Raw genomic sequence first — 27,705 nt, 5'->3', positions numbered from 1 at the left:
CGCCGCCGCCGCCGCCGCGGGCGCACTCGCGGGTCGCAGTGAAAAGGCGGAGGCGGCGGCCGCTCCGGCTCGGCTCCGGTTCCCAGTGCCTCCCCCGCCGCACCCCCTCCCCGCCTCCTGCACCCGCCAAACTTGATGTGACCCCAGCCCGACGCTGCGGCTGCCCCTCTCACCGCCCCGCGCGCTCCCCACCGCCACCCAGCCCCTCACCCCCGGAGCGCACCGCTCACCTCGCCCCTTCCCACCTCCTTGCCGGGGCCGGGCGCCGCGCTAGCCCTCCGCGTTCCCTTCCCCTAGCCACCCCCACCCCACCCCCCGCACCATGAGCAACCTGAAGCCGGACGGCGAGCACGGCACCAGCACGGGCACCGGCACCGGCACGGGCTCGGGCTCCAGTGGCACCCTGGAGGAGGAGGTGGGTCTGCGCCCCCGGGACTTGTTGGGTGAAGTACACGCGGAGGTGGGCGGGGGACGGGGCGCGCGGGGCCCCGCGCGCGATCTGGCAGTCGCTCCCGGCGCCTTTCCGCCGTTGCCCTTCGGCCGGGGAGGAGCAGCCCGTGTCCGGCGGGCGGGGGCGTGCGGCCTGGACTACCCCGCCGGGCGGGCATTGTCTCCCCGCCCTCCCAGGCTCGGGGCCGACCGTGCGCCGGCGGCCGTCAGTGCGTCCCGCGGTGGGCGAGCTGCGCCGTGTCCGCCCCACGCCTGCTGCCCGCGCGTCCTTCGTTCTCCACTCCGCCCCGCTCGCTGCCCTCTTCCGAGGCGCTCCTCCCGCGTGGCCGGGACTCCCGCCTCGGCTGGGAGGAACTGAGCGGGATTAGCACGGCGGGCGGGCGGCACCCACACTCCCTTGTACTTTCCGCCCTGACCCCTCCCCGTGACCTTGGAGGCCTGGGCCGGCTGCGCGGCACCTTGGTTCGCTAGAGTTGTAGTCATGGGGGTAGACGGCTTTCTTCACGGCCCCAGAGCTTGGGCTTTGGCAAAGATGTCAGCTGACTGAGTTGGGAAGGAGATGCCTAAAGACACTCAGTTCCCAGTTCTCGTCTCTCGGGTTTTGCCGTGGCAGACAAGCCAGGACCCCAAAGCTGGCCCTAGTGGGATTCTGCTAGGAATGTCCACCGGCCATGTGCTAAGAGGAGGGAGTCTGGGGCGGCTTCGTGCAATCACCAACAGCTGAGTGGCTAATTGGATGTGGCAAAATCCGGGAGGGTGTATGTGTGTGGGGGTGGATATAGCCTTAAGGCTATCAGTGAATGGAGACCAGAAGCTCGGCCCGCAGAGACAAAAACTGGTGTGGAAAGGGGGCAGCCTTCGCAGCTCTCTCTCTGAAGTGGCCTCTGCTGTGTCACTCTAGGGCCAAGAGACCCTAGACCCTTCCTGCCGCGCCCTGGCATGCTCTTGCCCAGGAAACCAAGGGCCGGTTATCCACCCTGAGCTCCCTTCCCCTTGGTCTGGGGGAGAAACCGCAGAGCCCCTGATGGGGGCTGGCGTTGCTGCCTCCCTCCTATCCAGTGGCGGGTGCCCGCCCGCCGTGCTATAGGTTTGGTGCAGAATGGCGGCACTGGCCCACGGCTGGGCTGGGCTCCTCACTGTGGGAGGGATGATGGGAGGGTCACACTGCCAGTTCCCACTCTTAGCAATTCAGAGGCCTGCTGCCAGCCCCAGTCCACCAATGGCATGACAGCTTGAGAATCTAGGTCTAGATCCCGCTTTCTGTGGGGAAGGAAGGGAGGAATCTACAACGCTTCACTCTGAAGAGTGACGAAGGAAGGCCTGACATATGTCCACGAGTGTGGTGTGGGCTCTAGTGGGCTGGGGTTCATTTGGCTCCTAAAGTCCTTGTCCTTCTTGGACCTTGATGCTGACAGGCCCTTGGCTTTGGGGACCCCATCCTGACTCTACCTGGGTGTTCAGAATCTCCCCTGAGAGTTGGGGGAGGCTGACAGGGTTGCTAGTGTGTGTGTGGTCTCTGCTGAAATTGAGGGGGGGAAGCCATCTCCTGTGAAGCTGGGCAAGGACCCGGAACCACTTCTGCTAGAGGGTTGACTTCAGCAGGGACTTACCTCGCCGAAGAGACCCTCAGACCCACCCTTTTGAAATGGGAAGGGTGAACCACGTGGCCAGTCTAAAGTCTTGGAGGAATCGTTTGAGGTATTGGTCACTTTTTTCTAACTAGCTTTTTGAGAGAGAGGGCAGAATCATCAAGAAGTGGAATCCCTGCTCTCCCTCCTTGTGGGCAGAGGTGGGCTACAGCCCTGTAGTGCTTCAAGGAGTTCAGTGCAGCTGGTGCTGGGGAGGGTGGGGAGCATGGGCTCCTGTTTAACAGAGGTCTAAAACTAAGGGCCCCAGTGATTTCTTGGAGCCCAGAGTCTGCTCTGGTCCGGTAAGCACAAGAATCGGCCCCTTCTCCTCATTAGCTTTCTGAAAAGTGGGCCAAGAGCTCTTCAGCCAGGGTTCCATCTTGGGTGGGTGGTTTGAGCAGGAACTAGACTTATTCTCTTTAGCTTAGATGCCCCCTAGGTAGGCAGTTCTGCAACCCCCAAGAGCCACCATTGGGGAAATCCGCATTAGCAGTGGTGGTTTACTCTCGTGGTTGACCCAGGCTGGCTCTTGGAGATTAGCTAAAGCAAACCTAGGAAGCCAAGGAAGAAGTTAGAGGTCAGCCCTCCCTGAGATGTGGCTGAGTAGGAGGTGGTTAGACCTGCAGGGATGGAAAAGGCATTCCAAGAAGAGGGAATAGCATGTATAAAAGTGGGGGGTGGATTGTGGAGCCACATGGCTTGTTGGGGTGACTACCAGGAATTTGCTATGTTGCAGTAATATTGGAGGCCGCGTTATGAACAGCCTGAGATCATGCAGGCTTGGGAGGAAATTGGCATTTTTCTGCTACTTAAGAAGAAGGTGTGTTAGAAGCTTTGAAAACTTCTAACCCTTTAACCCTTTGAAAGCTAAGGAGGGCAGCGAGGAGTTAAGGGGAACAGCTACGTGTCCCTTTCAATCTAGAAGCCATAGCCCCCCACCCCGAGGTGCGTCTTGGCTGGTGCCTGAGCTCCAGAGTGAGGCAGTACAGCACCCGAGCCCTGCTCAGGGCAGGCTTGCCTCTGGTGTTGCCCAATCCCAGATTCAAGCATCTCCTGTCTTAGTGATTCTTGAGAGATGGCTGGAGAGTTACAGTGTTTCTGGGGAAGGGTATATGTGGTTTGAAAGAATATTTTATTTTGAAAATGGAGACATATTTTAATACAAGGCAGTGTTAAGTTACAGTAATGACTCGTTGGGGGCCCCCTGAGAGGAGGGTGGTGTTTGGAATCTTGGGGTGGGGAGTGCGGTTCAAGTTTCTAAGAGTTAAAGAAGTTTTATGCCAACCTAATGGTAAGCTCTAGAAAGGCAGAGATTAACGGTAGCTAAGGGAACTACAGCTTGACCTGAGCGTCTTGGCCCCTCACTGCCCTCCATCCCCATCTTTGCCTGTCCATGGCATCTACCAAAGCTGGGCCAAGATCGCTTCTTGCACGTCTGGTACCCCACGGTCCATCATGTGTCCTCTAGGGGTCTCTGAGGATCCAGCTAGGTCCCTGGCCCCTGGCAGGATGGCCAAGGTTAGCACTCACATGAGTGAAGGAATTTCAGGGTCCAGTGTGTGACTTGGGCACTGCCCCTTTTCTCTGCCATCAAAAATATTTGACAGAATCTGGGACATCTTGGTGCTCTGTCTGCAGACTTTTTTTTGGTATAAGGGGAGGGAGGCATCTATGCTTCCGGGCTTTTACCTGGAAACAGGACCCAAGTAGGTAGATCCAGACAGATCTGGTAGATCAGACTGCCCTCCTCCCTGGCGGTTGTTGTGAATGTGTCTTCTCTGCTCGAGTAACCTAATGGTAAGGCTGTTCTATGCGTAGTAAACCCATACATAGTCTTTGTACCAGGCATTGTTTTGAGCACTTTACCGTTTTAACTCATTTAACTTCCACAACAGCACTGTGAAGTACTTATTACTATTTTATAAGTGAGGAAACTGAGACACAGAGAGGTTAAATAGCTTTCATGTAGCTAGTAATTGGGTAGGTTGGGGTTTGGACCCAGAGTTTCCTCTTAACAACATACTGTACCCACTGTTCTGTTTTATATTGGGGGTTTGGATGAGACTTGGGGGTGGGGAGGGGAGAGGATCTGCAACTGAAGTTTTTTAGGGCTGAGCTTTAGGTGATGACAGCGTCCCAAGCCGAAGCTCAGGGACTGGCTCCAGGCTAGTTCTCTTTGGGTTGGTGGCATCCCAAGACTGGGTGGTGGGAGCTGTCAGCCCCTGCAGGAGGAGCATTTTATCACAGATAATGTTTAGAATTGTTATTGCGGTGATAAAAACCAGAACAAGTGAATTCTCTACAGACAGTACATCCCCCTTGTAGCCTGGGCTGGGGCTGACTGCCTTCACACCCCACCTCCACCCTTGATTCCCTGTTGCGTTGGGCATCTTAACTAAAAAAATTGTACTTACTCTAAAGTGACTGCCTGTCGTTTTGGGGGTCCATTCTCTTGGGTCTCCTTACCTCCTCCTTCCCTGTAAGTGGACAGCCTGGCTAGTTCGCCCCAGTAAGAACCAACTTCTAAGTATCATTCAGTGTTTGGACATTCTGATTTCTCATCTCCGTCTCTGGGGTGGGGCTGGGGGAGGAGCCTGGCGAGTATTGTAACTAGAGGCAACACGTGAACTGTGGGATGCTTTGCTCTGTTTTCATGCTCTCCACCCATTTATCCCACTGGTTCTCCAGACAGTCCTGAGAGGTAGAGGAGAGGAGTCCTCCCACCTGCCCTGAGTGCTGAGTTCCTGGTCCAAGGCCACCCACCTCTGGTTACCCAGACCCGAGCTAGAGTGCTAGCTTCTGGCAGCACCTGGTGGCCTCCAGCCTCTGCTCAGCCATTGATTTTGGGTAGCAGCAACATTTGATGCCTTGTCGGTTCCTCTGCCGTCCCCTGACCATGGCTGCCTCAGAGGGGTCCTCACACCCCAGGCAAAGCTGTGAGGCAGTGGGGCAGAGCCCGTCTCCCATACTTCAGAAACCATGTTGCTGTGAGGTGGGAACTGCAGACAGCCCACGAAGCTTCCTATGCCGAACCCCATCTACTGCCTGCCCAGGGACCAGCACGGCCTCCTTGCTTTCTGCTTTTTCCCCTATTCCGTCCTTGGATGGAAAGAATAAGATTACCTGAGGTGTGCCAAGGCTAGACAGGTGGCAAGATCGTTGGGTCCTCCATTCCTGAAGAGTCCACTGGTGGATCCATCCATGCCAGGCGCCTCCAGAATATAGCAGGAGCTGGGTGTAGCGGGAGGGTCTGCCTTGGCCCATCTGTCATGGCCGTCAGTCATTTACAGCCGACTGAGGAAAGGCTCTTGGCTGTCGCAAGTCATCAAGGCCACCTGTATAGTTCTGAACAGGCCTAGGACCCTCAGGGAGAAAGGGCAGGGTCTGACCTGGACGAGCCCATGGTATGAGTGTCTGGAGTCCCTACCTCCTTTTTTTTTTTTTTTTTTTTTTGCGGTACGCAGGCCTCTCACTGTTGTGGCCTCTCCCGTTGCGGAGCACAGGCTCCGGACGCGCAGGCTCAGTGGCCATGGCTCACGGGCCCAGCCTCTCCGCGGCATGTGGGATCCTCCCGGACCGGGGCATGAACCCGTGTCCCCTGCATCGGCAGGCGGACTCTCAACCACTGCGCCACCAGGGAAGCCCCCTACCTCCTTTTTGTGGTTAGCCAACCTACCCTTCCCCAAGTGAGTTTTGGGCTTTAACTGGGAGAGGTCAGAAGAAATTACTGGAATAGGACCTGAGACCAGTTTGGGGAACCTTTGTTGCGATCAAGGCTGTGAAGAGCTTCCACCCAGACTGGTCCCTGTTCTTGTGTGTAATTGTAGCCATGTGCGGGCACAACTTGGGATGGAGGGGTTCTTCTGTGTTGGTGACAGGGGAGCTCCAAACCAGAATCTAGGTCCTAGAATTAGTTTCTATCTCTGAACAGAGACCCTCTCCCAACAGGAGTGTCCCTTTGGGAAATATCTCTCGTCAGACTTCATCTGCCTCAGTCAGGTGGTGCACAGGTGTGGCGTGCTCGGTGCTTTGTGTTCCTGTGCACGGTGCCGTGTGTTCACACTGGATTAACATCACATGGTTTAAGGGTTGGAGGTATTGATTTTGGAGCTAGGGGAAGTGCGTGGGATTCCCCTAGGACAACGCCTTGAATCTATGGGGTAGCATATGGCAGTGATGACAGCTGCAACCTTTGCCAGCCACAAGGGTCAGGCAATAGATTGGCATTGGCTGACCACACAGCAGTAGGAGGGACAGGGGAGGCTGATGGCACAGGAGGGAAGGGAGCCTTGCCCAGAAGCTTCATGCTGGAGACCCTGTGAGCCTGTCTTTCTTTTTTTTTTTTTTAACATCTTTATTGGAGTATAATTGCTTCGCAATGGTGTGTTAGTTTCTGCTGTGTAACAAAGTGGATCAGCTATACATTTACATATATCCCCATATCCCCTCCCTCTTGCATCTCCCTCCCACCCTCCCTATCCCACCCCTCTGGGTGGTCACAAAGCACTGTGCTGATCTCCCCGTGCTAATCTCCCTGTGCTATGCGGCTACTTCCCACTAGCTATCTGTTTTACATTTGGTAATGTATATATGTCCATGCCACTCTCTCACTTTGTCCCAGGTTGAGCCTGTCTTTCTGAGTTGCCTCTGAAAGCCTTGTCCCTGGTTCTGTCTGGAACCAAGTGGAAAGCAGGCCACCCACCCCACCCCCACCCTGCCTCCAGGCAGCCTAGTCAAGGAGTCTGCATAGCACAGTTCACGCTATTTGGTTGGGTTCCCTAATGAGGTGTAGCGCAGGGCTCGCAGCAGACTTTGACCAGGTGTGTTCCCAAGATGTGAAGCCTTCCCTTCCTGGGGGTAGAAGTAGCTTGGAGTATAAGGTCCGAAGCCTTATTTAATCCAGCTTAGTTCCTCCCACCCCTACACACACACACAGGTGGAGCTCTAGGGCACATTGCAGGCCCTGAAGGAAGAGCCCCAACTTCCCAGGCAACTTGGACTTGACCCCCAGCTCTGCCAGTGGCTGGCCAGGCACCTAACTCCTGAGCTGGTTTCCTCAACTGTAAAATGGGCCTGTACCACTCTGCCCGTTACCTCAGAGGCCTGTCAGGCTCACACTCCGATGGTAGGTGTGAAAGAAGTGGAAACTACAAAGTGCTGCCCAGCGTGGGGCCTTAGAGCCAAGCCCTGATACATGTGATTCGGGGCTGGAAGTAGCAGGGGCAGGCAAAACACTGTGGAACAGCCCCTAAACCTGGACTTCTCCCCGCCAGGTCAGACCGTGATGACGTTGGCGGTGTCCTAGGTGGGCACTGCTTGGAGGGAGGCTGGGCGCTGTCCTAGCCTGGGAGCTGAGCAGCCCAGAGCTCCTTGGAGGAAACAGGAGGCGCTGGCGTTCTGGGAGCAAGTGTGTTTGTATCTGCTCGCTGTACTGTCTGGCTGTATCTGCTTGCTCTTTTTCCCTGTGTCCTTGTTCAGCCCTTATAAGTCCTGGGTCTGCGGGCCATGTCACCACATTCCATCCACCTCTCGTCAAGTGGCCCCACTGAGAGGGACTTCTTTCCCCCGGGGAGGCGTAAGAGCGACCTGCCAGTGCCAAGCCTAAGCACAGGACCCAGGCAGAACCCAACTCTCACCCCGCCCCCTACATATGTATCCAGAAGAAAAAGGCCAGGCCGCTGAGATCTCTGCAGAGGTACAGTGACTTGCTCTGTGGTTTCTGTTTGGCAGCTCCGGTATTGCCCCAGCAGAGAGACCCCTCTCAAACCCCAAGGGCCTGGCTTCTGACATCCTGCTTTCTCACCCTCTCAACCTCTACCCCTTCTTTACTGCTTTCTTTGCCGTCTTGTGGGCAAAACGAAAGCACTGGAGCTCTGAGCCCATGGAGGACAGTGCCCGAGCATTACTCCCAGACTCCATCACGGTCTCCCACTTCCCTGGTTTCTTGGAAGGTCAGGGTGTGAAGGGCCCTGAGGCGAGTCCACCCCTCCTCTTTATTGCTGAGGCAGTGGTGAAGGCCACGAAGCCACTTGCCTGGCCGGTGGCAGGGCTGGGACTTCAATCGGGCTCCTTGACAATTGCTTTGAGGCTCTTGTTCTTTTGTTTCTGTGTCTGGTCTGTTGTCTGAGCAGGAGGCTGAGCCTGAGTCCTGTGTCTTGGTTCTCAATGACCCTTTTCCCCTTGCAGAAGCCAGGGCCGAACTGGGCGTGATGAAGTTTAAAAAGGACCTTCAGTATCTTTACAGCAGGAACGCGGCAAGCTTTATATAACGCAGGCTGCAGCTCATAAACTCCCATGATCTGGCTGGTGGGGCGGTAGTGGGACACCGAGATGGCGTGGCTTGGGCTTCTGTTTGGACTCGGGGCTTCCTGGGGCTGTGAGGAGGGGCCCTGCTCTACCCCCACCCCTTCCCCGCTGCAGAAGGCTGCTCTGGGAGTTGGCAGTCTGTCAGTCTTCCCTCTGACTTCCCTATACCTAACTGTTTAGGACTAGCCATGGGATCATCCAGTGGGACCCCGTGCACCCCCGGTCAACCTTCTGCTAAGGACTGTTGCTGCCCTCTTAGCTCAGAAGCTGAAGGTCATTTGTTCTGGGCACCTAAGGCTGACCCCCACTGGGCTCTGAGTGGGTTGGTGGTGTGAGATCAAGGTTTGCAAAAGAGCATTGACTTGTGAGCCGGGCACCTGGGGACACTGGGGCTGCTTCTGATACGCTCGGTGACTTGGAGCAACTCACTGGACCTCAGCTAAAAATAAGGTTTCTTCCAGCTCAGATGTTCTGCATTTCGGTTCCTGGAGAGGGCTGGGAATTGGGGAAGGATGTGGGAGGGGCTTATGAGAGGCTTGTTTTTCCCTGTTTGGATTTCCCTCCTCCCCCACCCACTTTTGTAAGGGGTGTTTTCCATCCAGATGACACCAGCAGGGCTCCCCATGCTAAGAGGCAGGGTTCAAAGTAAGCGAGTTACTTGAACATTTTGATGAAGTGGTTGGTTGAAACAGTTCCCTTTCCGGATTGAATTCTAACTTCAGAGATGTTGGATTGCCACAAAGAATCAATTTTCAAGTATCATTTTTATCTCTTTGCTATGATGTTTCTATTGCCCAGAGTCAAGTTCCTTAGCCTCGTGAGGCAGAGATTCACCTAGAAGGCAGGAGTTGTCTTCTAGTGGGGAGTGTTTCTGGTGGACTGCTGGGATTTATTTGGGGTTGGGGGAAGGGTGGGGATGACCCTGATGTTCTCCTCCCTCAGCATCCTTTGTGCCCCGGACGGGAGGTCCCTGGAGTCCAAGTCCAGGGTGCTGTCTTGGAGAGTACAGGGCTGCGGTTTGGAAGGAGGCCGTGGTTGTCCTTTGGAGTTAAAGGGTAGGGGGTTTAATATCCATGGACATACGACTGTTTTTGACAGCAGTGTTTACCCCTTCCGTCTCTAATAAAAACTGGTATTTACGGCACTCATCCTCTCAGCCACAGTATCCTGCTGCCACCCTTAACCTGAGAAGTTGAGTGTTCAATTCTTGGTATGAAGGTGGAGTGTGGCCAGGCCCCAGCCTGGGCTGATTGAATGTGGCGTCCCCCCACTAGGGAGGGAGGGCCTCATGGTGTGGCCCCTCGGACCCCACACCCCAGTCCTGTCCCACATGGAGGCTTTCCTCTGGGGGGAACGCCCCCTGCCCCGCCTCCCCCCACAGCTCCCTTCCCTTGACTTCTGCAGGGCCCCCATGTGCTGGGCCCTGTGTGTGCCCAGGGGAGGACAGAGACCTCTAAGCAGCCACTGTTGGGGGAGCTGGCCTTGACCTGGGGGCACTGGAATGACAGGTGTGCCTGTGCAGGAGTCCAGGCTGACAGAGATGTCCACCTGGGCTGATGGAAAGAGGTCGAGTCCTGCCTCGAAGCCTTTTAGGCAGAAGCCTGAATTTCTGCTATTAGGCTGATGCCTTGGGTATCACTGTCACCTTGCTCCTGGAGGCTTCTGTTTACTTTCATTTTTTCTGAAGATCTGTAAACAACTGTTGGTTTGTTTGTCTGAAGGAAGATCATTACTGACACACAAACAGGAATGAGTTTGTCAGAGCCCCTTCTTCCTACTTCTCTCTAAAAAGTTGTCTTCCCTCTGGGCTGGGGAGGGCTGCAGTTTTCACCTTTACTGAGGGAAAGGGTTGCACCACCCGGGGGCTCGGGTCCTCTGTCCTGCTGGGATTACAGAAGGTGCTGGAGAGGCTCCTTGAAGGGGGCGTTCCTTCCCCAGGGGCCTCAAGAATAAGGCTGAGGATGGGGGCCACCACTTCCTGTGCCCTTCTCTGCCCCTCCCCAGAGCACTGGGAATGAGATGGGTGGCCTTCCGTGGAGGAGGGAGGAGCAGGCAAGAGGTCGTTGGGAGCCCCAGGCACTTGAGGTCCAGCAGTAACTGGAGGGAAAGGGCCCACGATCACACAGCAAATACCTAGCCAACCCCAGGAAGCCTGCCTACCAGTGATAGCCTGTGGTGTGGACTTCCTAGAAGGGGCTGGACTCTCCCACCCTCTTGTTCCCAGCACCCCCGGGGAAGGATAGGCAGCAGGGCTTGCTTGAGGGACAAGCAGCCTCGGGAGTCCCCAGGCTTTGCTGGCCAGGGACACCGTCGTGCTGAAGGCCAGTTTGCTGCCCTAGGCAGGCCTGGCACTGGCTGGGACCTCCAGCGAGGCCAAGTCTGCTCCTGACCATCATGAAGGCTATACACCATGTCTGCGATGTCCTGTATGGGGACACCTCTCTGGCCAAGTTCCTTGTCCACGTTGAATTCGGTGCTTCCAGTGGTTCCTCAACATGTGTCTTTTACTGGCCTCTAAGGATTCCCCATCCCCCCTATTTTTTTTTTTTTTTTTTCCCGCTGCGCAGCTTGTGGGATCTTTGTTCCCTGACCAGGGATTGACCCCAGGCCTATGGCAGTGAAAGCGCCAAGTCCTAACCACTGGACTGCCAGGGAATTCCAAAGGATTCCCTATCCTTTTTCCACCTCTCCCCAGTACCTTCTCCAGCCTGTTCCAAACTTGCCTTCCATCTGTGCCAGGGACATGGCTGTGGTCCAGCACAGTCTGCTGGTACTTGCCATGAAGATGACCATTTTAACAGGACCGCGGTTGCTTTCAATGTTTCAGGGCAGGAGGGAGATATTCTCTTGGGCTGTGTGGATGCTTTTGGAGAAAGAGTGAGTGAGTGTATGGAAGAAGGGCCTAGGTAAACAAGTTTGGTTCCTTCTAGCAGCCTGGGATTGTGTGAGCCACCCCTTCTGCTTCCTCCAAGTATCTTAAAATAGTTTCGTGTTGAATTCTTGTAGTAAACTTGTGGAATAGGCGGTGGGATCTTTGGCTGGTCTTTTCCATCTTGGCATCAGTGGTGGTTGGTCCCCGAATCCTTGTCTGCGCCCAGCCTCTCTGCTGAATGCTGCACCCTATGGCTGTGAGGCTGGCACCAGCAAGTGGCACGGGAGGAGTGGTCGCCAGTGCTGGCCTGGGACACAGGACTCATTGGCCAGGCCTTGCAGAAGTAACCACATGTCTCTGTCCCTGCCATCCCTAAGGATCCCGACTGTGCCATTAGGTTGCCTTGTCACCTTCCTATTCTGAGCCTCAGTTCCCTCATCAGTATTTATTCATCTATTTATTTATCTATCTATCTATCTATTTATTTATTTATGGCTGCGTTGGGTCTTTGTTGCTGCGTGCAGGCTTTCTCTAGTTGCGGCGAGCAGGGGCTATTCTTTGTTGCAGTGTGTGGGCTTCTCATCTTCTCTTGCTGCGGAGCACGGGTTCTAGGCCTGCAGGCTCCAGTAGTTGTGGCTCACGGGCTCAGTAGTTGTGGCTCGTGGGCTCTAGAGCGCAGGCTCAGTAGTTGTGGCGCACAGGCTTACTTGCTCTGTGGCATGTGGGATCTTCCCGGACCAGGGCTCGAACCCGTGTCCCCTGCACTGGCAGGTGGATCCCTAACCACTGTACCACCAGGGAAGCCCCCGTCATCTGTAAAATGAGGGTGTTTAACTAGCTGAACTCCATGGTGCCTTCCACCTCAGACATGGCCTCCCTGGGGAAGAGGAACACTAAAGAATCCAGTGACTGTGTAAGGTTGTCTCACCTGTGTTCCCAGCTCCAGGCTGATCTGGACATGACCCAGCCTGACTAGGCAACCTTATAACTAAATGGCTCATGGTACCTGATAGGTGAGGTTTTTGTGCAGGTCAGTGTTGAGATTATGGGACCCTGAAGTGAACAAGCATATGGTTGAGCCTCTCCTGTGTGCTGGGCATAAAGTGTGCTCTTCATCCTGGAGGTAGAGGGTGCCTGTGTTGTACAGATAAAGAAGCTGACATTCAGAGAGATGAAGCAGCTTCGCCAAGCCAAGCGTAAAGCTGGGATGCAAACTCTGGTCTAACTAACCAAAGCCTTTCCCATTTATGGCATCACTCTGCCGTCCTGGACCACATCGTTTCTGGCTGTGAGTCCCTTCTTTGGAGGGACCAAGGTGTGTAGAGACGGGGGAGGTCTCAGATGTTGAGCCTGGCTCTAGGCACCTTGGAGGACAGGAAAGTTTTGAGACTTGCCTCCTATCTCTGGGTTTTAGAGTCCAGGTGAGCTCAGATGGTGGGACCAGTAAAAGATAAGGGGTCCTAAGGGCCCCAGAAGACTTCAAAGGAAGGAAAGAGGGGTGAGGAAATAGAGGGACCTGAGGGATGGATGCCCTTCAGTTAAGGAATGAGGAAGGGGTGGTCTGAGGGGCAGTGTGAGCAGCTGCCATGCCCTATGTGGGTGCTTGTCGGGGACCCGGAGTCTGTGGGCCGGGGCAGGACCTGATGGAGTTGGAAGTAGCATGGTGGGTAGGTGGGCTCTGGAAACTCTTGTTCTCTCGACATGTGGCCGGCCAGCCTGCTAAGCTCATACTTCCTGTCACTCCAGCTTTGCCATCATTCTAAACAGGCACCCAGAGAAGGGACTGGCTACTGAACGGATGTGTGGCAGAACTTTACCCATCCATGGGGCTAACAGGGCTGCCCAGGTGTGGCTGCCTCCGTCCCCACAGCCAGAAGGATGGCACAGATGGCTGAATCAGTGTTCCTGGATCTTACCCAGCTTTGCTCCTTGCTGAGCCAAGCTTGCCTGAGCCCTTTCTGGGCCTCAGTTTCCATGTCTGCACGGGGGGATAGGCAGAGGGCACATCATCTGCCAGGGTGTCCAGGGTCAAGTAAGAACCAAGGAGAGCACTCAGGTCAGGCTTCCTGTGACCTAGCCTCCCAGCAAAGGATCTGTGAACTGGCAGACGGGGACCCACCACCTAACCCATAACTGCCTTGATGTCAGCTTGTTTCCTAAGGAATGACCAGGCACCCGACGCAACCTGTATTGTAGCCTTTAGAATCTAAAAGATGGGAAGCCAGGGAAAAGAGTCATCTGGCCCAGAGAAGGCTGGGAACCAGAATCTGAGCTGGGAATGAAGGAAAGTTCCCCTATACTCACTCCCCTCCCCTCCGCTAAGCAGGAAACTTTGTGCTGAGAACTTTCTATTTAAGGGGGCCTCTGGGGAGGTCTGGCCAGAAAGGAGCCATTTGAGGAAGGGTTTAAAATTAGCCGGGGTGAAATGGGTGGCCCCTGGGGAGAACTGAGGTAGAGGTTTCTGTGGGCGGCTCTGGCTTTGCATCTTTGACCCAAAGCATGTCCCCTCATCCCAGGGAGGAGGGAGTAGCGCTGGTCCAGGCCGATCCAGCAGGACCCTGGCTGGCTTGTACTCTTTCAGTCCATCGTCTGTGGTGGGCTGGGCGCCCAAGTCCTGGCACCAAAAAGCAAGCATCATCTCTACCAGCCTGGGTGAGTGGTTGGGAGGGAGACCTGGGTTTTAAGTCCCAGGTCTGCTGCCTTTTAAAAACAAGCTGCATGGCCTGAGCGAGGCACTTCTCTTTGGGGGTTTACATGTAAATGAAAGGCCTTCCGTCAAAGGGCAGAGGGGTGTAGAGGATGGCTGCCCTCTGGAGTCCAGGAACTCAGTTCAGCCCACTCTGGAGCCTGGGCTGTCCAGTTTCTCCCAGATGCTTCTGGGACAGGGCAGTGCTTGAGAGCTGCGTGTATAGGGACACAGCTGCCAAGGGCTGTGAGATGTACAGAACCTTTACCCCAGGCCCAGGAGCAGAAGTGTGTGTGGCGAGGAAAGGCATCGCCAGAGGGGTGGAGGTGTCCTAACTGGCAAGGAATTCTCCTGGGTTTGCTTCTCAGCGAAAACTCATGTGAGAGAAGAAGCTGTCCTTACCTATTTTATCAGCCATGGGCTTGGAGTCATTCCTGTGTGGCTAGGGGTGGCGACACTTGTTACGGGCAGCTATGGGGGCTGGTTTCCTTTGCCACTCCTGGCTCTGTTGTTGACATGTGTGTTCATTGGAGGGGGGAGAGGGGAGAAGGGGAGGGGGAGGGAGAGTGTGTGTGTGTGTGTGTGTGTGTGTGTGTGTGTGTGTGTGTGTGTGTGTGTGTGTGTGTGTGTGTGTTGGGTGTAACTTTGCCTGACTGCCCTGGGTTCCTGATTCAAGCCATTGTCTCCAAGAAGGCTGTTGCCTCAGTTCCTTCAGCAGGCCATCACTAGAGCATGGAAGAAGTTCTTTGGTGCCTCTGGGGGGGAATGTGGCCCACTAAATGTTTTCAAGAATAGCCACGTGTTGGGTGGGCTGAGGCACGTGAACTTGTTCTTAAGTCGTCAGTGACAAGTTGAGAAGACTTTCGTTTGGCTTAGTGGTATGACATGCACCTTGAAACAGGAGTCAAGGGAATTCCCTGGCAGTTCAGTGGTTAGGACTCTGCGCTTTCACTGCTGAGGGCAAGGGTTCCATCCCTGGTCGGGGAACTAAGATCCTCAAAGCCATGTAGCCAAAAAAACAAAAACAAAAAAACAAAACAGGAGTCAAGTGTGTGGGGAAGCTCTGCTCTTTTGGATTTTTCATTACTCAGAAAGCACAGTTTCAAGATGTATTTTTAATGGATCTACACTATGGAAAACCCTCCTTCTCCCATTATAATTATTGGCTGATCTGGCCTTGCTAGTTGAGCATTGGAGGCCAGCAGCATTTAACCAGCAGTGGTGAATTAGGGAAGTGTTCCTGCCAGCCCTCTCCTGGACCTCACCCACTGTTCGGGAGGTCAGGTTTGGCAGGAGTCACAGGATGGACACCTGGTGTCTACTAGACCTGGCTTCAGTGCCAACTTGTAACTTTGTTGAGGGCAAGGCTCATAACTTACACCATCGTCGGCCTCACTTGAAGTTGGCAAGATCCTACACATTCTTCAAAACCTAGCACCACTGTTCCATCTCTGACTCCTTCCTCAAGTCCCTTATTCAGTAAACATTTAGTACCAGCACCATGCTAAGAGCTGGGCAGAGAAGCAAGAATATAATACATTGCCGGCCACTGAGGAGCCTACATCTAGCATGGGAAGCAGGAGGAGATGGATGTGAAAGTGCTGGGCCCCCTGATGAAATCGCTCCAAGGCACAGAGTTTACATCTTTGCCTCCCCGCTAGACCAGATGGAGCCTTTCTACCAGGAGTCCTTGGGAATATTCTGAAATATATATACGTTTCTACTTGTGCATTTTTTGGAGGTAAGACACCATAGCTTTCTTCAAGTCTCAGAGGGGTCCTTCATCTATCTTGTTAAACAGGACTCTCTCCTTGAGGCTGTCTGTGCAGAAGTGCTCAGCTAGTGCTTGATGTGACACCTGCAGGATGAACCCAGGGAAAGGAAAGGGTCCAGAAAGGTTTTTTTTTTTTTTTTTTTGCGGTACGCAGGCCTCTCACTGTTGTGGCCTCTCCCGTTGCTGAGCACAGGCTCCGGATGCGCAGGCTCAGCGGCCATGGCTCACGGGCCCAGCCGCTCTGTGGCATGTGGGATCTTCCCAGACCGGGGCATGAACCCGTGTCCCCTGCATCGGCAGGCGGACTCTCAGCCACTGCGCTACCAGGGAAGCCCCCAGAAAGGGTTTTGAAAAGTTAAATGCTGTGAAACTTGGGGTGCTCATTTGCCTCAGCCTCCAAAGAAGGCTCAGGAAATCCTGAATTCTTCCTTCAGCCCTGGAAGGATTCCAGTTCCTTCCTGAAGGAAGAGCCATCATCCTTGTTCTTCTGTCAGCCCGGCCCTGACCACTGTGGTCTCTTCCCCAGGTCCGGACACTGTTCGTCAGTGGGCTCCCTGTGGATATTAAACCCAGAGAACTCTACCTGCTCTTCAGGCCGTTCAAGGTGAGTCTGGACCCAGCCACCCATGGGCAGAGCCTAGGATGGAGGAGAAGCATGAGGAATGAATCGCAGACCGGGATTGGGCAGCAGGAAAACTAGAAAGTGTGATGGCAGCCCTGGTTCTCTGTCCCGGTTCTGCTAACTCATATGTTGCTTTCTGTCAGTTGCTTATTAGCCTTTCTGAGCCTCCGATTTCTCATCTGTAAAGTGGAGACAGTAGAATCTCAGTAGACTTTGCCGTATAAGGAATCTTTGAGATTCAGCATAGCGTTTTCAATTTGCAGATAAGAAAACTTAAAAAGGTGAGGTCTGTGCTTCCAGATGACAGGCTACGGGAGCAAAGGGGAATTTCCGCATGAAATGATGAATGCTACCGCATGATGGCCATCCCATGTGCTAGGCTGTGTGATATGGGACACAAAGACTGAGGGCACTCAGCGGTGGTGGAGATCAGAGTGGGTCACCTTTGGGAGGAGAAGAGTGTGAGCTGGGGAAAGGCAGGGCTGGGGGGTGGCCAGGGTAGCACAACAGAGGCTTCCGACCTTCCTGTTAATGACCACCTCTCTCTGCAGGGGTATGAAGGGTCCCTGATCAAGCTCACATCGAGACAGGTAAGTTCTCTCCAAGGTTTTTCTTCCTCCCAGCCCAGACCGACTGCTGAAATTGGAACTGAGCCTGTTCTCTTTTCCTCAGTCTTGAGGCATCTGGCAGCTGAGACCTGCCCCCTGCCACCCCTATCCTGTCCTAGGCTGACGAAAGAGTAGCCTCCACAGGTCCCCTCTTCTTACCAGTCAGCTCCTGGTCCTCACTCTCTGGCCCTTGGGAAGCCACAGTGGGACCCGGAGGCTGAGGACCATAGAGGTGGTGGCTGTGCTCTGGTTCCTGATGCCAGGGGTCCCAGGTCCAGAGCCTTCAGGAGCCATTTGGGGGCTGGACTGAGCCCAGGCAAAATGAAGTCGGAGAAGTTTTAAACCTGTTGTTCCTCCCACCCCGACCCCCCTTTTAAATAAATAAATAAATAAATTTATTTATTTATTGGCTGCGTTGGGTCTTCGTTGCTGTGCACGGGCTTTCTCCAGTTGCGGCGAGCAGGGGCTACTCTTCGTTGCGGTGCACAGCCTTCTCATTGTGGTGGCTTCTCTTGTTGCAGAGTACGGGCTCTAGGTGCGCGGGCTTCAGTAGTTGTGGCACACGAGCTCAGTAGTTGTGGCTTGCGGGCTCTAGAGCACAGGCTCAGTAGTTGTGGTGCATGGGCTTAGTTGCTCCGTGGCATGTGGGATCTTCCCGGACCAGGGCTCGAACCCGTGTCCCCTGCATTGGCAGGTGGATTCTTAACCACTGCACCACCAGGGAAGCCCGGGGCAACAAGTTTATGCGACTTCCCTGGTGGCTCAGTAGTTAAGAATCCTCTTGCCAATGCAGGGGACACGGGTTCGAGCCCTGGTCTGGGAAGATCCCACGTGCTGCGGAACAACTAAGCCTGTGGGCCCAAACTACTGAGCCTGCGCTCTAGAGCCCGTGTGACACAACTACTGAAGCCCATGTGCCTAGAACCCGTGCTCCACAACAAGAGAAGCCACCGCAATGAGAAGCCTGCACACCGCAATGAAGAGTAGCCCCCGCTCGCCGCAACTAGAGAAAGACCGTGTGCAGCAACAAAGAACCAACGCAGCCAAAAATAAATAAATAAATAAAATAAATTTTTATATATATATAAAACCTGTTGCCCCTTGATTGAACCTGAAGCCTTTCCATGCCCTTGATACATTAGTGTCCCCTTTCGTGCTGGGGAAAACACTAGAACTTACACTTAATTATCTGCATATGTTAAAAAAAAAAAAAGACTTTTACTGAAAGGGTGATGTTTAATGCAGTGGGATAAAGCTGTATTGGCATTGTTTCCCAGAATGTGGTACCTGGATGGGAGAGTTTTAGTGCCCCAAACCAAAAATACATAATTCTTGTCCATATATAATTATATAAATATATAATTCTTGGCCGTATCCTCCCTGTGTTCTAGCTGAACATAGGGGGGATATGGCCAAGAATTATATATATTTTTGTTCTTTGTTGTTTTGTTTTGTATGCTTGAAGGGGAGATGGAGTGTTGGGAGAGATGCAAGGGTATTCTCTCTTTTTCCTACTAGCCTGTTGGTTTTGTGATCTTTGACAGCCGGGCAGGAGCAGAAGCGGCCAAGAATGCATTGAACGTGAGTAGACAGAGAACAGGCCTTTCTCTGACCCACAGACTTCTAGGCAATGGGTATTCCTGTTCCCGTCTTCTGCAAACCTTCCCCCACTCCACGCCCAAGGAAAGGACCCACAGATGTACCTTCCCCAACATCCTGGGGCAGAGTCTTTGGCTGCACTGTCTGTGCCAAACGCCACTACTCGCAAGGCCCGAGCAGTGTGTCCGCTGTCTTGGCCCCCGTGTGGGCGAGTCTTTCAGGCTGGATCATTTCGTGGGCCCTTCCGTCCCCACTGCAGTGGACAGGCTGAGTCCTACAGTGTAACGCCTTTCCCTTCCTTTCCTTCTCACGTAGGGTATTCGCTTTGATCCTGAGAACCCTCAGACCCTGAGGCTAGAGTTTGCCAAAGCCAACACCAAGATGGCCAAGAACAAGCTAATGGCTACACCAAATCCCACCAACGCTCACCCCGCCCTAGGAGCACACTTCATCGCACGAGACCCCTGTGAGTGGCACTCAGAGTGGCCATCTGCTGCCCTTTACCTGGCAGAGCTGGGGGGCCCTCGTGGATGGAGTTGCGTGCAGAGGGCATCCCTGAGGGCATCAGTCCTGCCTGCCTGCCCCTTTTCCAGGAGCTTCTTGCGGCCACCATTACCCATCCCTGCGGGTCCCATGCTTCCTTCCTCCCCTGCAGCCTTTGCTGGACCTCAGGCTGAGCTCCTGAGCTGTTGGTGTCGCCCAGCTTCCCTGAAGCCTTCTCTGATCCCTCTTGGTTGAGATGAGCAGAGACCCATCTGAGGGCTTCTGGAAGCAGACAGGATGCTCACCAAGCCGGGCCAAGTTACCGTGGCTTCTTTCCCAGTCTCGGGATCCTTCAGGGGAGCCTGAGAAGGGAGCTTATGCTCAGTGATAGTGCTGGGTCCCCTTCTGTGTTTGGAATGGGGTGGCGCAAAGGGGGACCCGCGTTCTGACAAGGGGGGGCTGTTGTCTCCCGTCGCAGATGACCTGATGGGGGCCGCTCTGATCCCCGCATCCCCAGAGGCCTGGGCCCCCTACCCTCTGTACACCACAGAGCTGACCCCAGCCATCTCACATGCTGCGTTTACCTACCCAGCCGCCACTGCTGCTGCCGCTGCCGCCCTACATGCTCAGGTAAGCCTGTCGGGGGGAGAAGTAGGAAAGGGGAGAACAAAGGCTCTGAGTTGGCCGGGCTTCATTCCTACCCGGCCACGGGCCACCCAGGTCCCCAGAGCTGCTGCAGAACTGCTGTCTTGTAACAACAGTACCTTTGGGGTTTGGGGTCCCACAGAGGGGAAGGAGAGGAAACGCTGTGAGGCCGCCTCGAGGATACACTGCAAAGGCGAAGTGTGAGAGACCCACCGTGGGTCCACTGCCCCTGGACACGCGCGGGCAGGCTGTGCCGATTCTGCCTGTGGTGACAGACCTGAGTGTGGTCGCCGGAGGCAGCCCGCCTGCCTCTGCTTCCTCCTGTCTTTGTGAACTTCAGAAAGCTCTGAAAGATTTCTGTGTCTGGGTTGTTCTTTTTCACTCATCTGGAAAGATAAGAATAGTAGTATCTGCCTCAGGTTGTTGTGAGAATTAAATGTTAAGCCATGTGAGGGGCTAGAATTGTACCTGGAACATCCGGGGTGCCCAGTGAGTGTTTGCTCTTTTGTTCAAGGAACGTGGGCACCCTGCATTGTGACCTGGGCTGGAGCGGGAAAGATGCAGCCCACGCCTCTAGGCGAGAGGTGGAGAGGGCACGGCTGGGCTGGGAGGGCTCTGTGCTTGCCGAATGCCGCGCCAGGTGCCCGAGAGGGGCACGAGCACCTCGCAGGTTACAGCCAGGCCTCTGCGCGGCAGTGACAGGGCACCGCCAGGCAGCGTGGGAGGGCTGTGGTGAGCGGCGAGCCCACCTGGGCCTCTCGTCAGTGAAGTGACTGAGAGCTGAGGCTCATGAAGAGTGACCTGGCTGCTGAGAGGGAGAGAACAGGGGTCTCCTGGCTGGGGCAGTAGAAGGGGACGAGGAGTTAAAGGGTGTGAGAAGCCAGGAGGGAGAGTTCCCAGAAACTAGAAGCTGAGGCAGGAGGAGTGGGCAGCTCTGCCAGGGGGAGGGTCAAGTGCGTGTCCATCCCTCTGAAGGCCTTAGTGACCTGGGTTCGCCCAGTTCCAAGGTGGAAGGTTCAGATTCCCTGACTGCCACCCTCGCAAGGCGTTCCCCCGGCCACGGCAACTTGGGTTGTACTGAGGGCAGACGCGTGGTTCCGCTTGGCGCTCACCCCGGCGGCACACCACAGACGGCTGGAAAATTGATCTGCGTAGGGAGGTGGCGGGGCTCTTCCTCTCTAGGGCGACGTTTGGGGGACTTACCGCAGACCAGTTCTGTGGTGAGTGAAGGCAGTCCTCTGTGACCCAGCGGAGTGTGGAAGGCAGCTGGTGCGGGGGGGAGTTTAACTGCAGGGACCCTGTGAGTCCTCTGATCCCAGCTGTGCCAGCAGTTAGCTACCTGATCTTCAGCAAGTGACTTCACCTCTGGGCCTCCGTCTTGTCCCCATCTGTAAAACGCGGGGGCAGGACCAGATCGGATGGAGAGGTTCTACCCCGTCTGCTCTGAGATGCTAGGCCGTGACAACGTGAGGCAGAGGTTGGGAGCCAGGGACAGTCAGGATGTCCGATTATTCAGGAGCGATCTCTCTGCCCTTTTTGGGGTGGCCCCCCAGCCGGCTGGGAGTGGTGCGCCGCTGCGGGTGCTTAAGCTTCGTACACAGGACGGTGTGCCCTCCTCTTGTCTTCCTTTCCAGCTTCCTCCCTCCTTCCCCACGCCCTGTGGCCGTCCAACTCCAGTCCAGCTACCTTGGTCCAAGTCCTGGCTCTCTCTTTCAACACCTGTGTGACCTTGGGCAAGTTTCTTGGCCTCTCTGTGTCTCGATTTCTTTGTGGTATGATGATAGTCGTAGCTACTTTAGAGGGTGGTTGGTAGCCTATTAGCATAGAGGGAGCACTGCATGCTTATTATTTCATGTCATTATTGTCTAGTTCCCTCCAGGCCTCGCTGTGCCTGAGTTCCTGTCTTCTGGTCTCCCTGGGAAGGGGATAAGGGCCCCCTCAAAGGATAGTGGCTTTTTTCGGGAGGCAGCCTGATGACAAGTGATCGGATCAGGGGGTGACTAGTTCTGTCCCGCTACTTGAGTTCTCTGGATAGTTGTTTCCTCGACAGTAAAACACACTGTTAGGACCAAATGTAGTAATAGGCATGAAAGCGTTTTCGCAGTAGTATCACTTTCTCTATTCCTTCCAAGAGCCCCCTCCCTGCCCCCGAAAGTACTGCCCCAGAGGTGGAGGCTGAAAATGCCTAAATGAGGGAGGTGGACCCTGGTGATCCTCAGGAGGTTATTCTGAACCCAGAGGACCCGTAGCCGCGTTTTTCTGTGCCTGGGGGTAAGGAGGTGACTTGGAGAGAAAGGCAGCAGCTGATAGACAAAAGGGGATGCCAACCGGTCCTTCCTTTCTGAACCCCACCGTATGCATCCTGACCTCACGCCCTCTGCCAGTGGCTCGGCCTGAGCGAGGCATCCTCATGTGGCTGCAGGGACGAGACCTGCAGGAAGAAAGGGGCTTGGAGATGGTTCAGTCCTGCTCTATCTCGGCACAAGGCTGTGTTGCTGGACCTTCTGATCCTTTTGATAGAATCTTCTCCTTTCAGAGGGTATGGGTGGCAGGGGCACACTGGGGTCTGGTACATGAAGATGGTGACCTAAAAGCAGGAATTCTGCATGTCCCCTTGCACCCCAGGGTCCTCCCAGTTTGGACTGCTTTTTCCATTTCGACCTGAGGGTACGGGGGTCTTTCACTGCAGCCCTTTGCCCCCCTTACACTGGCTCAGCCACTTACCGATGACCTTAAAGTTACAGGAATTCCCCTGCCTCTGTTTTCTTGTCTGTTTAATGGAAATGCTAATAGCATCAACTTTATAGGGCTTTTCTGAGGATTAAATGAACTTCGTGTATGAAAACTGCTTAGACCAGCATCTGGCACATGCCAGGTGCTTCACGAACATTAGCTAGTAGAGGTCTGCGTTCATGGGAAGAAAAAGACGGGGTTTTTTTCTCTTTTTTGCCTTTGCTTGTCATCCTGTTCCCCCAAATATCACTACGTTTAGTCCTTAGACTTGGTAGGTAGTTGGACACAGGTGTATAAGTAAATCCATGGGTATGAACCTTTTACGAAAATTACACATTTAATCTTTTTAAAACTTAAATATTAGGACATGCTTCTATGTAAGTAAGTATAGGTCTGCATTCTGGGTGCCTGGCTAGCCTACCAGTGTATAAGTGTGTCTGCCTCCCTGTAGATGGCAGTGAGGTTGTTTACACACTTTTCTTTTGCTCTGTTAGGCTGTGCTGCCATGGATGCCCTTGTTCACACCTCTCTGGGCACCTGTCCTGCCTGCTTTCCTTATCATAAATTCCTAGAGCTATTGCAAGGTCAGAGTGTAGACTTGCCGGTCTGAGTTAATTGTATTGTTTTGACTTTGTGATGAGTGAGGCTCCCTTACTTGTTGGCTGTTTCTATTTCTTCTTGTGTGGATTCATCCCTTTGCCCACTTTTTGGTGTATCTTCTCCGTTAGTCGGTCTGAGGGTCTGAGAGAGGACCGTGTGCCCCCCACTCCTTTGGGTGCTGCCCCTCTTGGAGCTGTAGCCATTCTAGATGCCCATGGGCTGTCCCTGTGGGGTGGCCTCTTAGGACCTCCAACCCCGCCCTGTGAACGAGTGGAGGCCCTGACAGGGGACTGGCCACTTGCTCCCTGCTGTGCTGGCCGTGACCCCTGGGCCTGGGGTCTTGTTCTGAGCTGGGGCAGGAAGAGACCGTGCTTCTTTAGAGAACCTGGACCACTGGCCTATCCCAGGCATCTGAGGAGAGTGGAAATGCAGCCCTCCAAGTACGTTCTGTCTAGTTGGGTTGCACGACCATCCCGAGCTCAGAAATTAGGGCTTTCCTCTGCTTCCTCCCCAAGAAGGTGGTGGCTCATCTCAGGCTGGAGGGAAAGCTGCTGCTCTGGAGTCCAAGCTGCAGCACCTAGTGGAGAGGGTGGGGCTGGATGGAGCAGGCTTGTTGTGGGGGCCCCTAAGCAGCCGGTGGTGGAGGAGGGCAGGTCGGAGGCCTCCAGGGTCCCTCCCACTCTCGTCCGACGCTCTCCCCTTGTCCAGCCCTGCAGGGCACCCAGCCTGTCAGGCGCTTCCTTGCCGTGGGGCCGCTCCAGCTGGAGGCTGGGTGAAGTGCGGTGGTCAGGGTCCACTAAGGCTTCCCGGAGCTGGACCGGCCGCAGCCTTGTCCGGTGGCAGCGGTGCTGGTTTCCTCATCGTCCCTCTCTTAGGGAATGAGCTCTGGTGTCCAGCCGGGCTTGCAGCTGAGAGGGCAGCCCACGGCTCGGCGAAGAGGAGGAGAGGCTTCCTCCCACTCAGCTGTCAGCTAGGAAGGGAGGGAACTGTTTCCAGATGTTCAGAAGACACGAGAGAAAATAAGATGGCCTCTGAGGCTGGATGGCTCAAAGAGGCTCTTGACCCTTTCTGTGTGGTGTGGGGCTTAATCAAGGTGGTCCTGGCAGCCAGGGGTCAACTGTGTGCCGATGACAGCAGTGCCATATCCTTGGAGCCCAGGGGCCATCCCGACATTGGTCAGGTGACCTAGGCCCTGGTCCTGCCATGTGCCAAGTGTCCTGGCATCTCAGAGGAACCAGCTGCCGACTTCCTGCTGAACACGGGGTGGTCAGAGTCCTGTGCTGTACAAGACAGCACCTAGAATTTGGAGGGGGCACAGGAGCAAGTTCTCAGGAAGCTTTCATCAGCCACCAGATAGCCTGGCGTTGCTCGATATCTTCCCTACTTACAGAGGCAGGGATTCCTGGCAGCCAAGTGGGTAACTGGGTCTGACTGCTTGTGCTTCAAGAGTTTTGTCTGTATGCCCAGCTGCTACTTGGTTTCCTCATCGGCTCTCCTGTGCCATCCCTTTCTTTCCTAAGAGAACCCCGGCTCCCATCTCTGAGTCCTCTTCCCACCCCCTCACTCGGGGCCCTGTGATGCCCTGCCGCCACCCCTCCCAGGTGGCCACGGGTCAGGCCCGGGCGGACGTGCTGTCTGTAACTGGGGCAGGCGGCCTCCCTGCAATCTTGGCTTGGCACCCAGCATGGCTCACCGTCCAGACTGGCCCATGGGGAATGGGGTGCATGTCATTTCCTGGCCTGTTTCTGGGAATCATGCTTTGGGGCCATTGCTCTGTGGGGCCTTCTAGCAAGTACCAGGGTTGAGGTAGCTGCCAGGCTCCCACTAGAGGGCTCAGCTGGTAGGTTACGAATCTCTAAAATTAGGAGGCTTTTGTAATGAAGGGAACGGGGGTGGGGGTGGTGCAGAAGCTGAAACGGGGCAGCGGCGGAGGCGGGGAGCATCAGCTGGGTCTTATCTGTGACTTTCTGGGATCCTGCAAGGACAGGACCAACTTCTGGGAGTCCTGCCTCTTGGAGACCACACTGACTTTGGTTTCTAATGTGTTTTTACATTCTGTCTTATCTGATCCTCGTGGATACCCTGTGACTTTTAATCATCTCTATCCTGTAGCTGTTGAGGACACTGAGACTCAAACGAAGTTGAGCAAAAATGTGTTAGGTGCATTCTCCCGATGTTAGGAATTCCGCACTCTCCCGGTTAAGGGGGCAGGGCAGACTGTTGGGCCAGTGCCCCCGGCTGCCAGCACTCCACCCGGTACAGTCGGGCTCAGTGGAGCGTGACCGCCTTCGTAACCCTTCTCTCATTTGAACCTCTGTCCTGCAGAGGAGGCAGGTCAGGTGGCGCTCTCCCATTTTCAGGATGAAGAAACTGACGCCCAGAGGTGAGTAACTGGCCCGACCTCCGCCGTCAGTGACAGAACCAGGACTCCGACAGGGGCACTGAAGGCCGTGTTTCCCAGGCTCCCCCGTCAAGCAAAGGGACTGCACAGCTAGCTCCTGACGTTGGCTTCTCTTGCAGGTGCGCTGGTACCCTTCCTCTGATACCACCCAGCAAGGATGGAAATATCGTCAGTTCTGTTAGTTCTTCAGTAAGTGCTGGCTCAGAGGCCTGGGACGGAAAGTGTCCTAGAGCCTGGCTCCCTGCAGGGCCTTGGTTCCTCTGCCTGAGTCCAGGAGCTCGCTGGTGCTACCCCAACCTGAGCTTGCGCCTGGGGCACTCTGGCTGGTTTTCCCCTCTCCTCCCACCCTGCCCCCCACCCCACATCTTGCAGCCTCCTCGCAAGGGGAGGGCCTGGGTTCAGCTCCAGTCCCATGCATCTGCTCATGGCCACCTCTTTCCCCTCCCTCCAGGTCTGGTCACCACAGCTCGAAGCCCCCGCCCGCCTCACTGGGGAGGGAGCCACCCTGAGCTTCCACTGCCCCCAGGTGGCCCGTGCAGAGCTGCTGCTTCCCTCCAAAGACTGTGAATTTTAAGCCTGACTCAGTGGACTCTTGTTTCCTTTCTCTCCTTTTCCTCAGCCCTGTCCTGCCCCAAAGCCCCTCTCCAAGGCCTCACGGCAGGATTCAGGGGCCTTCTCACTGGGACACCCAGACCCAGCTCGGAGGTCTCACTGGGACTGAGCAAGGCCTGACCTCCAGTCCAAATTTGCTTCCGTAGCCCCACCTCAAAGAAATGAGGCGTTTAATTTTGCATGTTTTCCTGGCATGAATTAAGACACTTAAACTTGTATATATGTGAGTGTACAGTTTGTTCTCACATTGTGTCACCATAGCAACAAGTCCTGACCACTAATGGTTCATCATTCCCGGTCCCTCTCCCCACATCCCACTCCCCTGCACCCACCCTGCTTCAGTGAGGACCAAGCCCTGCAGCCAGTTCCGCCCTGCGGCTGGCAGCCTCCACCACCCCACACACTTCCAGGCTGAACAGGAAGGACCACCCAGCCAAGGTAGAGCGTTTTCTTGGTCATTTCAAATTGGGGTCCTCTGCTTCCTCCCCCTCAGATGAGCCAACAGCCATTAAGAAAACCCTTTCTCTGCCCAGTTTTTCGCTTACCTCTCCGCGGCGCACCCCACCCCTGCCATGGTTCCTCATGCTTTCCAAACTTCAAAACCAACCAAAAAGTGAAAGTATTTTTGTACCCTGTGTAACAAAATATTTATGCAACATGAAAGATTTTTCGTGTGTGTGTGCAATTAATTATTGAAGAGACCTTGTCCGCCCTGTCAGATAAGTTTAACATTTTAGTTTGAGGCATGAAGAAGAAAAGGGTTTCCGTTCTCCAGCAGTGAGCCTTAGCGTCAGCCGTTAGTTTAAGAAAAATGAAGGAAAAATTGTGCAATTTTTTGTTTCGTGTGCACATCAGTGCATTGCCTTTGGCCGCAGCTGTGGCTGTCTTGCCGTTTTCAGACTTGGGAGACGAGGAGGCTGTTGTAATTGCTGATCCTGTGAGAATGTGAAACTGGATAATATATGAAATGCAAAATAAAAAATCATCCAAAGTAACTGCTCTCCGACCTTTGCTTCCTTGGGTTGTAGGTTGCCGTCGGGAGGGCACAGCTAGAGGACAGGTGTTGGGAGTTAAAGGGGGAAGGAGGCGAAGTGGGCCCGGGCCTCAGAGCTCACGTGGCCTCTCCCTCCTGCCCTCTTTTGTGTGACTTGAGGCTGGAGAGGAAGTGACCTGCCAAGGGCCGAGCAGCGGGGCCGCCTGGGTTTAACTCATTCTTTGTTTTCTGTTCTGAAGATGGGGGCGGAGATTCTCTGCACCCAGAGTAAGCACCTAAATGGGACCTTGGTTTTCTCTGGATGGTGTCATCTGGCTGCCCCAACCCTGTGGCCTGTGGCCTTTTCAGGCCCTTGAGTAGAGAAGGACTGTGATTTGGGAGGTTGGGTTCCTGCCTGTAGTATCCTCGGTGTGTGTCATGTGAGGCTGTGCTAGAGGGAAGCAGAGGACCCAGCAGTTTGGCCTGGAAAGGGTTAAGACCACCCACCCTGTAGGCTCCCAGCTGCAGCTCTGATTCCTGAGATGGGTTTTGCTGGGAGCCAGCGCAAATGAGTACAAAGGTCAGGGAAACGGTATGCTGCTAAGACCCCCCGGGCTGCCCTGGACCCAGTCAGGATGCCAGCAGCTGACCCTGACTCTTCCCTTTTGTGATTTGGGGCCTCAGTTTCCTCATCTGTGAAATGGTGGTTTGAA

General features: G+C 54.8%; 1 protein-coding gene across 3 annotated transcripts; it reads left to right on the top strand.

Moving 5' to 3' along the window:
• On the top strand, positions 1-27,014 carry RBPMS2 (RNA binding protein, mRNA processing factor 2). 3 transcript variants are annotated; one of them, XM_067750311.1, is made up of 8 exons: positions 1-415; positions 16,243-16,320; positions 16,890-16,928; positions 18,465-18,527; positions 18,861-19,011; positions 19,507-19,658; positions 25,527-25,596; positions 26,027-27,014. In XM_067750311.1, the coding sequence occupies exons 1-7, from the start codon at positions 323-325 to the stop codon at positions 25,587-25,589; spliced, it is 639 nt and encodes a 212-aa protein (XP_067606412.1). In that variant the 5' UTR covers positions 1-322; the 3' UTR covers positions 25,590-25,596; positions 26,027-27,014. The 3 variants fall into 3 exon arrangements, with proteins under 3 accessions (XP_067606412.1, XP_067606405.1, XP_067606421.1); XM_067750304.1 differs by having other exon boundaries at positions 2-415; positions 25,859-27,014; XM_067750320.1 differs by lacking the exon at positions 1-415 and adding an exon at positions 7,714-7,773 and having other exon boundaries at positions 25,859-27,014.
• The last annotated feature ends 691 nt before the right edge of the window (positions 27,015-27,705 follow it).

This window comes from Pseudorca crassidens, chromosome 1, assembly GCF_039906515.1.
Source record: "Pseudorca crassidens isolate mPseCra1 chromosome 1, mPseCra1.hap1, whole genome shotgun sequence".
Taxonomy (NCBI): Eukaryota; Metazoa; Chordata; class Mammalia; order Artiodactyla; family Delphinidae; genus Pseudorca; species Pseudorca crassidens.
The sequence above is the reverse complement of the archived record's forward strand: the minus strand, read 5'-3'. Positions and strand labels throughout refer to the sequence as shown.